Source organism: Lactuca serriola, chromosome 2 (genome assembly GCF_051521515.1).
Source record: "Lactuca serriola cultivar US96UC23 chromosome 2, Lser_US96UC23_V15, whole genome shotgun sequence".
NCBI classification, from domain to species: Eukaryota; Viridiplantae; Streptophyta; class Magnoliopsida; order Asterales; family Asteraceae; genus Lactuca; species Lactuca serriola.
The window spans coordinates 67,107,749-67,120,490 of record NC_136409.1 but is presented as its reverse complement, the minus strand read 5'-3'; the positions used below and the strand labels follow the sequence as shown (position 1 = coordinate 67,120,490).

The following is a 12,742-nucleotide window of genomic DNA, read 5'->3' as shown; positions in this document are numbered from 1 at the left end:
AGGTGATACAAAAGCATGGTTTTGATGGTGGTGCACCCATGATCTGGAATATTTGTGGGTTAAACTCCCGATGAAAGGAATAGAGGCGGAGATAAGTGGCAGCTGGAAGATGGGGAAAAGATGATGAACAACAATATAGGACTGACGAAACTTTGAGGGTGAGACAAGGTTTAAAGGGTGGGCCCTTTTCCTTTTTTAATTATATATATAATAGAAGTTATTAAAAATATGAAAAAAAAAATAAAACAAAAGGACAATATAGTCTTTTTATGTCTACGAGGGACCAAAAACGCAACAAATAAAGCTGCAAGGACAGTCCAAGTGCAAAAAAAAAAAAAAAGATAGGACCAAACATGTAATTTTCGGCAAACCACAAAACGATTTCAGTAACTTGTTCATTTGTTTATCGTAGCATTCTAATTTCATTTATTCTTATTACACTACACCATTGTACATTGAAAAATCTATCCAATTATAGCAACTATCATCCAAATACAAATAAATTTTCACCACTATAATTCAGTAGACTTTACAAATAGAAAGTTGTAATAAGAAAAAATAAACTAAATTATTGTGATGCTATAATTGGGTAGATTTTTTAAAGTACAATACCTTACTAACAAATAAATATAAGTGATGTATCTGATATATAAATCACATAACAAACAAATAAACAACCTTTAATATAACTTTCAAATAGTAACCAGATAACTAAACATTGTATATATGTACGAAAACATCTAAACAAAGTATCGATTAATAAAAAAAAAGAAACACAAAATAACAAGTAATTCCAAAAATCACTCTGCTTCAAGTGCAGCAATTTCATACCTAACTTCTTCCAAATGCTCATTAATGGTGGTGACTGCATCTTGAACACCTTGAATCGCTTCCTTCATTGCATTATCATATTCTGCATCTGCTTCTGCTTCTTCTGTTCCTGCAGCTTCTGTTATCTCATGAACATGAACACATTCGTGTTGCATGTGATTTTTAAATTTGCAGTTTTCATGGCTCACTAAACGTTCTGAGGGGCGTCCAGCTTTTTTCAAAACTTGAATTGTTGCTGTCTGTTTTTTTCACAATGAACAGAGTTAAGATGATATAAAAATCACTACACAAGAACAAGAATTGAAGCTTCACTGAATGTATTGAAGATTATTTGTGTAATTTAAGAGCGATAAGTAATTGTAGAAACCGCAGGGACTCATACTGTAAATTAGTTTTATTGTAAAAAGTATCAAGACGTGGACCTAAAGTGCAGAACATTGCAAACTATAGGAACTAAAAGTGTAAGTCACTCATTTCTTGCTAACTAAAAGCTACATGGACCAAAAGTTTAATTTTGGAACATTAAAACTACGGGGACCAAATATGTAATTCATGCAAAACAAAAACTTCAGGGACCAAAAATGTAATTCCAGAAAATTTAAACTAAAGGGTCCAAAAAGTGGAAGTCACTTATTTCTTGCAAATTGAAAACTACACGGACAAAGAGTGTAATTTTGGAAAAATAAAATTTCAGGGACCAAAAATGTAATTCATGCAAACTAAAAACTTCGGGGACCAAAAATGTAATTCAGGAAAATTAAACCAAAAAAGTGTAAGTCACTCATTTCTTGGAAATTAAAAATTACACAGACCAAAAGTGTAATTTCAGAAAATTAAAACTATAGGGACCAAACTGTAATTCATGCAAACTAAAAACTTCAGGGACCAAAAATGTAATTCCGGAAAATTAAACCAAAAAAGTGTATGTAACTCATTTCTTGCAAATTAAAAACTACCCAGACCAAAAGTTTAATTTCAGAAAATTAAAACTACAAGGACCAAAATGTAATTCATGCAAACTAAATACTTCAGGGAGCAAAAATGTAATTCCGGAAAATTTAAACTATATGGACCAAAAAAGTGTAAGTCACTCATTTCATGGAAATTAAAAATTACACAGACCAAAAGTGTGATTTTGAAAAATCAAAACTACAGGGACCAAAAATGTAATTCATGCAAACTAAAAACTTCAGGGACCAAAGATGTAATTCCGAAAACTAAAACTATAGAGACCAAAAATGTCTTTTATGGGGTTGTTTCTTTTTATTTGTCATTAAGTTATGTACCGGTAAAGTGGTTAAATGAGTATTGGGGAATGATGCTAGTTAGGATAAAGTGAATATAAACTGACTGGACGAGACTAAATGACCATTTTACCCTTACATTACAAAAAGAAAAAAAGTAAATTTCACAAGATTCATCATCAACTTTAACATGAGAGGAATTGTGAGGAAAAAAGAAGGGAAAATAGGTAAACGATTAGTGTCTTAATACATTAAGCCATGTTTTTTGGCTTAACCCCATAAAGTCATTCTATAAAGATTAAGTCAAAAAAAAAAAAAAAAAAAACAATGATTTATAGTTGTTTTTCATGATGAGATTAGAAGAGCAGAAAGCTTATTTAGTATTTATAACAGTTTTCGAATACACTTATATTCAGACTCACTTCTATAGAGGGGTAAAACGGTCATTTACCATCATTCAAACAGTTCAAATACGCTAAAGATGAAACAGTCCTTGTTCATTACGTACTTTATCCCAAAAAACATCATTTATGATTTCTAGAAGGATATTTTCAGTGATGAGGATGAGAAGGGCATTCATGTCTTTTGCAGGGTCTACAGTAAAATATTAGTACTGTAGTAGTATATAAATTACCAGATGCAGCTTTTGCTTTTCTTGTACTTGAACAGACCTCAGTATAGAAGCTAAATCATTTCTTGAATAACTGGGACTCAGAAATATCGACTCTAATGCAAGCACCTGTGAAGAAACGTTCATCAACTTAATTTCTTTTCAGTGATGAGGGTGAAGAGGGCATTTACGTCTTTTTCATAAATAAGAACAAGGAAGCTATATATCACTTACTTGTTTCGAACAGTCATTAAATTGAAGTGTGATTTCATTGCAAAGTTGTTGGTAAGCAGAATCTCCCAATTCAGTAAAGCCCCTGTTAACCAATGGTATGTTAGATAAGTTAAAACATTTCAAGAGTTTATGTTCTTCAATGAAAAAAATAACTCTTTGGCTTTGTTTCAGAAAATAAATAAATTACTATTCACTATTTATTCATTCATGACTTTGTATCATATACTTCATCAAATTAAATTCAAATTGTATGAATCTTATTGCAATCATAGATTTTGACATCACTATTTCAAATAGATAGCATAGAAGAACATGTTAATCATGAACAAAGCCCTAATTTCCAATTGTTAAATCTGTAGCTTACCCCAAACTGATTTGGGATAACATGTTTGACATCGTAGTTGTATTTGTAATTACTTCTTTGATTCATGTAAGTGGTAGTATTAATATTGAAGTAGATCATGTATTAATCCCTAATTACTGGAAGAACTGAAATCATAACAAATCAATATTTGTCAAAGAAAAATAATCTAAAAACATGAAATTTAAACGATGAAAACGCAATGTTTCGCAATCGACATCCAAAACTCGTTAGATATCAATTTATCCGAGCGATAAAATATATTGATCTAGCAATATTGCAGAAATTGAAAATATACAGAAACAAATATCCAAAAGTTTTTGAAAACGAACTTTTTGAGTTTTGCGTAGGCTTCCGCTCTTCGCTGCTGAACTCCGAGAAATTGGCGAAGCAAAGAGACGATTTCGTGGTGGTTGGAGCCATTTTGATCAACGTCCATGCCTTCTGATATTCTCACTTTCTTCTCGAAATCTTCCATGCGTTTCCTTTTTCCCTTCGGTACATTCCGTAGTAGGGAACCATGGGTCGGTGCTTGGCCTCGACTTTATTCCTCTTTTCCCTTTGTCCAAGGAAAAGAAACTCTACTAACAAAAATTATACTATATATTTTTATGATTAAATATAATAAATAAAATAAAGAGTAAATTGCAAAAATGTTCATATGATTTACTAAAAAGCGCAATTTGATTCAAAAACTTTTTGGTACGGTTAGATTAAAATTGAAATTTTCATACAAAATCGGTCCCTTGAAAATTTGAATATATTAAAAAAAACTATTTTGTCCTATTTTTTTTCTATTTCTTTATGTAGTTAAATATTTTTATTATAAAAAAATAAAAAAATAAAACCCCTAATAAGTAATAACTTACCTCATACATCCATTTCTCTTTTAATATACTAACACAATCTTCTCTAACTCTTCTTTTTCCTGTTGTTGTCGTCGAAAAATCCCGTCAGAGCCACCTCTCTCTCTCTCTCTCTCTCTCTCTCTCTCTCTCTCTCTCTCTCTCTCTCTCTCTCTCTCTCTCTCTCTCTCTCTCTCTCTCTCTCTCTCGTTGGAGCACCGCTGAAGCACTAACATCTTGTCGAAGCACCACCAGACCACAAAGGATACCGACCTTCTCTGCTCTCCGTAACCACCCTCCATCCACGCTCGATGCGTGATGCCCTCTTTAACATTCATTGTCGCATGTATCACTACTCCGTCGCCACATGCAATAATGTCACCCGTACATCATGAGATGACCATGCATTGTAGATGGCACATTTCAAATCTAGGAAAACCCTAATCCTAGGGTTTAGAACCTCCGCCAACCACACATACGAAACTCTGTCTCCCACAGGACCAATTTTGCAATTCATTATAGAGTAAATTACAAAAATTATAGAGTAAATTACACGGATGGTCCATGTGGTTTGGGGTAATTTCCGTGTTTGATCCATAACTATTTTTTTAACTCGGACGATCCCTATTATACATTTTTGTTGTGTGTTTGCTCCCTGTCATACATAAAAAGACTATTTTACCCCAAACTATTTCCTTTTTATTTAATATGTTATTTATTTTTTTAATTTATTAATTATTTAAACAATAAAATTAATAATAGTTAATTAAAGTACAACCACTCAAAGGAAATGTAAAACCACGTTAACACACCCATGATCCTCTCCCCTACCCCTTTCAGTTATATCCGACCAACAGTTGCTCGCCTCTCATCGTTTCCTTCATCTTCCCCGTTAAGCTAAAAAAAATAAAACCAAAAAAATTACAAAATCAAACCTGATGATGCAACCTGAACCTCTTTGGTGCCCAGTGAGGAATCGATAAAGAATCCAAAGTGCATTTTATTGTAAGTCGATTGAGCAGGATACGATTCACCGTACCACCTCCTCCGTCTTCTCTAACGACTTCGAACCTAATGAAGCTTCTGTTGGATTAGTGTCTAAGGTCGTAACTATATTTGGTAAGTATTTGACTCGGTTGTGCATGGTCCTTTTGGGTTGCCTTCACCAAAGCAACATGATAGGATGATTTATCAAAGTGAGAGATTATTATGGTTTATTAATATATTATATGAATAATATATTAAAGGAGAAATCATACAGTTTAATTAATATTAGACAAGAATTAATTAAGAATTAATTTTGTGGCTAAAAGACATTAATTAAATAACGGGGACTTAAACTGTCAAATGTGTGATAGTTGAGTATTAGGCTGGGAAGGCTTAAGGACTAGGGTTGGATGTAATTAGGGATGTGTCCATCCTAATTTCGGCTGTAGAGGCCCTATTCCAGAAGCTTCCTTGGACTGCTTAAGGCCTAAGCTGTCCATTAGGATTTTGACTGAAACCCTAGCAGCATCATTATAAATAAGATCCCAAGGCATCCAATTTTCAGCCACTTGAAACCCTAGGAGTCTTCATACCCGAAATTGTGCCATCCCCTCTCTCTCAATTAGCATCCTCTTGCTTGTGGTGTTTGTAAGCCATTAGAGGAGTGACAATTATGACTCTAAGCTCTAAGACAAGAAGATTCAAGCCATTGTTGAAGAGGTAATCATCTAGATCTGATTTCTTATGTCAATTTCGAAATATACATACCAGATTTAGGGTTTATAAGTCTTGGATGAATTGCATGTACAATAGAGAAACCTAGATCCAAGTAGGGTTTGCATGAGCACATAGGATGTTCTTTTGGCTCTAACCCATTTGCTTCATCATGGTTCTGATTCATGATTCATACACAATCCCTTTCCGATTTCTAATTCCCACACACAACCCAAATTTACAAACCTCTAAAACATATTATCATCCAGCCAATTTTTGATTCAACCGGATTTGTACCACCCACCTTCACCAAATTCTGATTTGTAGTAACCTACCTATAACATACAAAACCACTTCTATGAAGTTTAACAACTTCTTCAATGGTTGGAGATAAAATAGAGCGGTGATTAGGACTTAGGCCATAATACAATGAACAGAAACAATGGGTAAGGGAGAGGGCTAGATGGATGTTAGGACATGATTTGTGGTTTATACTTTACTTTTGATAGTTTTTAGAGTTCTCGGTCTAGGACCGAAAACCCCATGATTTCGGTGGTGTTTGGACTAAAATCACCATGTGATTTTGGTGGGCTTAATGAGGATTTCGGTTGGGTTTTGGGTTGGGCCTTTATAATTAGGTCTAGGTATATATATAGTTTGTTTCAGGCGTGTAAAGGTGTAACACCCATAAAAATCATGCTAGTTTGAACTTTTAAATAACATTTCAAAACCATTAAATCATTACAAACTTGTTTTCAAAATGTATAATATCAGAGTTTTCCCAGGAACATAAACAAAACATGAGGAGTTGTACGATCATGCCTTTGCCTTGCTACGATCCCCTGATGTACCTGAAACAATAAACTGAAACTGTAAGCCCGAAAGCTTAGTGAGTTCCCCCAAAATATTGATACACTGCACATAACACATATACAAATAACAGCATGTACTAGGTGTTGGGTTTTGACCATTATAACACTCCTAAGTGTACATGCAACCCTAAATACCTTGGATCTATGTTTTCTCTATTATACATGCAAATATGAACATCCAAGGTATTATCCTAATCTAGCATACAAAACAATGAATATAACAAGATAGAATACATACCTCTTTGGTGTAGAATGTTCTCAAGAAGCTTGAGTGCCTAGTACCCCAAGTGTGACACCTCAAATAGCTCACACAACATCAATTACTTTTGGAATAACCTTGAGAGAAATATAGAACACTTGAAAATCAGCTAGCCCTTCTCTATTCACTTAGTGGCCGATTTTTCCAAGAGTATGATCTTTATATAGTGTTACAATTAGTGTAAACCCTAATTGTCATGACTTTCCATTTTCCTTGGATCCATGGGTTCAAATACACCATGGAGCATCCATGGAGAATCATATGGGTTTTAGCCCAACTTGATAATCCATGGAGCATTAGCCCACTATACAAGTATGGATGATTTACACAATCAACCCATATATTTAATTAGTCTTCTTTTGATCACTTAATTAATTCTAGATTAATTCTTGATCAATACTAATTAAATAATCTTATTAATATATTATAACTTATAATATATTAATAAACCTTAAGTATTATTTCTCTCATTATAGTTTATCCAAATGCATGATGCCATGCAACCCAAATGGACCATGTCGGGTCGGGTCAAGTCTTACCAGTTATAGTTATGGACTTAGACATTAATCCAACAGTCTTCCACTTGGATAAGTCTAAAACTATTATTGCCTATGACTTCAAGAACCAACTGGCAATCGTAGCACTCAAAAGCTTTCGTCGAACTCTGACCTCGTAGATGAACTCTGACCTTTGTCAATGACTTGTCCATTAGATAAGGGATCATATATTCCTCCATTCTAGATATCATATGGACTGAGACATGGATTGTAAATCATTCTCTCTGTCCATCTGTTGTTTCCCGATTTTCGATTTATGACGACTAACTGATTGAACAAATCAAATCAGTCCTGGCTTGGCCAAGCACTCACATGTGTCGTCGCTAAATCATCGAGGGGCCCACAGATATCGCTTTTATCCCAAAGGTAAAAGGAATGGATAAACTTCGACTCATATGGCTTGTTCTGCTACTTGTTGAATCATACACAAAGACACGTTTTATAACCTCGAGTTACCAATGCGGTTTCGTGCAATCAATGTATAACCAACTCATAGTAACAACTCATATCTCTAGGTTTGAAGAATATAAGATATTATCGTCTCATGAACACTCGTGATAAAATCCATGAAGTGATTCAAATGAGCGCGGGTTGAATCCAATACCTAGAATTTATGAGCACTCATGAGCGTTGTAGCACAACTTTGTCCACCAACTTGGACCTCTACAACATGACAGTCTTGATTCATATCTACTTCCAACATATGACCGACTGTGGATGGTTTAAATAACTTAGTCATTCCGGAAGAATAACCTAGTTATTATGGAAGTCAAAACATGCAAAGTGAAACACAAGAATAAATGAATCAAATATGGTATCAAACCCTATGAATATAAATAGACCACTTCTATTTATCACCATACTGATTACTCATTATTGATTGTTTCGGTTTATCAACTTTATACTTGAATTAAAAACACTAGTTGTTCTATGCTCCAAGCATGTACACTATGTTTTTCCTAAACAATAGCTTTGCCATACACCAAGTATGCACTCTATGTTTATCTATGATCCTTACTTTGTGCAATAACCCAATTGACCAAACTTTCAATGATTCTAATTTCACACTCCCAAATCGAAATCTTGTTAGGATTTAAACTTAAATGCCCTACCCTCTTGAAATGAATGTGTACAAAGTTACAAAGACTTGTCAACAACCATTACAGGGTATTCCAATAAAGACCTACTCCATGGACACAAAGCCTTATGTTCAAAGTATGCAATGCTTTGAACATGCTTCTTGCACTAAGTTCTTTCTAATCTTACACATATTGCTTCTATCTATAGAGACAACTCTATATTCCTATTTTGACTATTACTTCTGAACAAGAGTTGCCTCTTTTCAGACTATGTCAATATGGCCCTTCCAAAATTCACACTATACTTCCAACTGTCCTTGAGCAACCAATCTTTGGTAAACCTTAGATTGTCCTCGACAATTGCTTAATCACTTTAGTCATATCCAATTCTAGACATTTTCCTCCTTAATGCCCCAAGGCATTTGGAAAATTCATAAAGAATAAATATTATAGCACATGTAATCGATCTTGTACCCAAAGTAAATGGGACACGATTCATGATGTTTCACATAAAGACATGGTTCTAGACCATTCTTTTGCCATAATAATTTTTGTTTGCCATATTCTCAAAATTTTACTATGAAAAGGGATGCTGTAATCATAATCGAATTTTGAGAACGCAATATATAGAATTTCTTAAGTTGAACCAATCCAACATGAAATTCATATATATATATATATATATATATATATATATATATATATATATATTCTTGACTAAAGGTGATTAAAATCTCAATATAAGCTCTTTAGAATGATTATAAACTCAATCTAAGCTTTTCATAATTGAAATGAAGTATAATTTCCTCTCCCTTAATTATAGCAAAACAACTTTTTCAACCCCTGCAACCTCACGAATTGAAACTTTTGTTTTCTATAATTAACATTGCTAACTTGCAATACTTATCATAATTATCATGCTCCCACTAACATGATGATTATTAGTATAACACTTATGCTCCCACTAGCTTTGATATGTACTCAGAAATCAGCTATTGACTTTTTTACCAAAGTTCAGATTTCTGATACTAGATTGCTTTGATAAGACTTTATCAAAATCATAAACCTTATCTTAGATAGCTCATAGGTGTGTCTAAACAATTCTAGAACTATGAAAAGGAATGTCGTAATCATAGTCTCAATTGGTTAGACCTTTGCTGTTTCTCATAAGTCCATGTTAGTGTGCCTACTAACAACTTTGAGAATGCAAAGATTACTATCTACTTACAAATCTACTTAGTGGAAGTGTTTCCTCACCATCATTTTCATGAATCGGAGAGAAACCTTATGACACTTAGATTTTTATGGTGTATGAGTTCCTACCCATATGAATTTCTCAAAACCTTAGTCACAACACACGGATAATGACAAATCCAAACACATATGGACTGAACTTATGCAATTTTAACTTCTTGCCATTTGGCAGCACAAGGGCCTACCATAGCTTCCAAGTAGCTGTGCAACCAATTGAGGACTCTAAGAACTCATATCCAAAGCCAACTTTAACTAGAATGGGCACAGAAATGTCAACACGATAGGTTATAAACCTCAAGTCATGTGCTAGTGAAGAACCTCAGGTTTTATTCTTGATTAGTTCTTGAGACTTTCAAGACCTTTAAGACTCCCACTGTCCTCTTGACATATAAGACTCTCTTGTCACATATTCAAGGGATAGTGCGGATTCTTTATCAAGACAAACACTTCACACAATTGACCTAAGTTGGTCTTTGTTTTATCCAAAACAACACAACTTACCAACTTCAAATGTACAAGAGTAGGACACTTTTACTCTTACATTTGACACGTGTTTTTAAACCTTCTTTAAGACATGTCACTCACGTTACAATCTTGGAGTATGACTCTAATAATTGTTTTGGAACAAAGTATGACTCATCTTCTTGATTTGACCACTTCAACAATTCCTAGCTCCTCTTCTTAGCTATCATAATGCACTTAGAGGATGAATTGTGATAAGGTCTCTTAATCATTAAGATGATCATATAACATGATACTAAAGTACTCTCCCATCTTTTAAGATTTGAGAAACTTTTATCCTTCTGCCTAACTTGATTCTTCTTATTCGTTCTGTCATACATCGAAAATTTTCCAATGTATCAGAATTACACTTAAGCCTGTAAGTATAACCATATTTACTAAACTTTAGTAAATCATGATGAATAGTCTTATCCATCTTTTGTGGGGAACTTTGACAAGTGCACATGAATGTGTACTCGATTCTTTAGTCCTTTACTTGACTCACACATCCAAGTGAACAAATAATTAGTCTTAATTTTCCAATGCTTGAAAGTTCTCATTCATCATACTATACAACTTGCATGATTCCAAGTTTCGGTCCAATTGAAACTTGGGTGATGAGAATCTTTCCTTATTTGGTAATATTAGACACTACCACAACCGAAAGAATCAAATCCATTTTTTTCCTTCCTTTTTTTTTTCAATATTGCTATCAACGGAATCTTATAAGCAACAACTTTTCACAAATGCCATCGTAAGGATATTTTAAAAATAAATAAAATCAGAAATTTTTCCTTTTTATTTTAAAAACTTTGCGGAAAAACTAATCCTTACAATCCATATGAAAACTTGTTGTTATCTATTCCTAAGCAATATCTCATAACTTCTAAGAAGTAGCTCATGAATCCGATCTTCAAACTATGCGATAGAAATCCATCTACGCGATCAGATTCAGCATATTCTTTCTTTAGGTTTCTTTACTTTTCTTTTATTCTTAAAACACAAAGATGTGACCCAATCAAATCATGTAATAAGAATCTCCAAATAGGAACTTAATAGAGTTAGACAATGGACTTTACCTGAAATAAAGTCAAACTCATTGACTTTACCATCCTTAGGTAAGTTTGGCAGCTTTGTAACCAAAGCCCCTTCCTTTGGCAATTTAACTTATGGGCTCTTTGATAATGGTACATGGGACTATCACAGACTTAGCATTTCTCTTTACCATTTGGTCAACCGAGTTGACTATGGCTGATCCCTTTCTATTGGGAAGAGAGAGCTTTACTGGATACTCAATGTCATTATTTTCAATGTCCATAAAGTTTTGGGAAGTCGATCTACTAATCAAATTTGATTTACTAGCCTTCCAAATCATTGCTGATTCAGCAGTACCAAGCAAATAGATAAGATCATTAAGGGTCTTGTCATAGTCTGTTTCATAGGAGTCCTAAAGGAACTCACTATGTGACTTAGAAAGTGATTGAACCACCAACTTTCTCAAGACTTTGACACCCAACTCTCCCGGCTTGTCAATATGTGACTTCATCTCCAAGATGTGATCACACCTAGACCTTGCCTTGCCAATAGGGCTTGAGTGACCTTGAACTTGTGGGTTAGGGAGAATAATTGGAGGAGGTGGAGGAAGTGAAGTTCCAAGAGATTTGGGAAGATCATAGATGTCTGAACTAGACATCTTTTGGGAGATATTCAAGTTTAGTTGATTTAAAAGTCCTTAATATAACACCCAATATGAAATATTAAGGCTAGGACCCAACAACCTATTTACAACTGGAAGAGGGATGTCGTAATCCAAGTTATAAAATAGTTGAAGGTAGGTAAATGACGATTTACAAATTTCCACCATGAAAAACGAAATATAATTAAGTTTTAATTGGATTTGAAACTCCTAGATCTTTTGAGATTCATTGAACTTTTTCAATGGCATGTTTCAATCTCGAGTGTGCCCTTCAGGTTTTGTGACTGGGATGCCGAGGATCACAAAACAAGGTGTGAAGTAACCATGCAAATTACTTGGTACTCTTAAATGTTTATCACCCAACTGATGTGCCGGTAAACCACACACGCTCCACCGGCCTATGATTAAACTTTAAGAAAACCCTTTGCCTACCTTGTTAAATCAAGCTAGTGTGCCGATAAACCACACACGCTCCACCAACCGACTTAAGCAAAGTGCAAAGTGTAATTTCATGGGTTAGCACCTTATTCACATTTTCCTAAGTAACTAAGATTAGGAATTATAAGTGTTTAGTTACTTAGTATTTATCATTAATACTTTTAATGAAGGGAGAACTTATAGTCTTTTTCCTACTCGTTCGGCTAACGACCCTCCACCAGTCAAGGAAGCGGTGGGTGAGAGTGGACACCCATTAAACT

At 34.1% G+C, this 12,742-nt stretch overlaps 1 protein-coding gene across 1 annotated transcript; it reads right to left on the bottom strand.

Annotated features, from left to right (window-relative positions):
• Positions 1-659: 659 nt before the first annotated feature.
• Positions 660-3,854, bottom strand: LOC145086328 (DNA repair REX1-B protein). The gene is made up of 4 exons (XM_079024081.1): positions 3,613-3,854; positions 2,920-3,001; positions 2,710-2,814; positions 660-1,070 (listed from the first exon to the last, which is right to left on the bottom strand). Exons 1-4 carry the CDS (start codon positions 3,756-3,758, stop codon positions 801-803), a joined length of 603 nt encoding a protein of 200 aa, XP_078880207.1. The 5' UTR covers positions 3,759-3,854; the 3' UTR covers positions 660-800.
• Between the last annotated feature and the right edge of the window lie 8,888 nt (positions 3,855-12,742).

Bases quoted from the DNA above. Each gene is read 5' to 3' on its own strand.
- LOC145086328 (XM_079024081.1), bottom strand. From the start codon at position 3,758: ATGGAAGATTTCGAGAAGAAAGTGAGAATATCAGAAGGCATGGACGTT. The intron at 2,815-2,919 runs GTAAGTGATATA...GTTTCTTCACAG, and splicing joins TTAATGACTGTTCGAAACAA to GTGCTTGCATTAGAGTCGAT. The intron at 1,071-2,709 runs GTAATTTATATA...TGAAAAAAACAG, and splicing joins AAAAGCAAAAGCTGCATCTG to ACAGCAACAATTCAAGTTTT.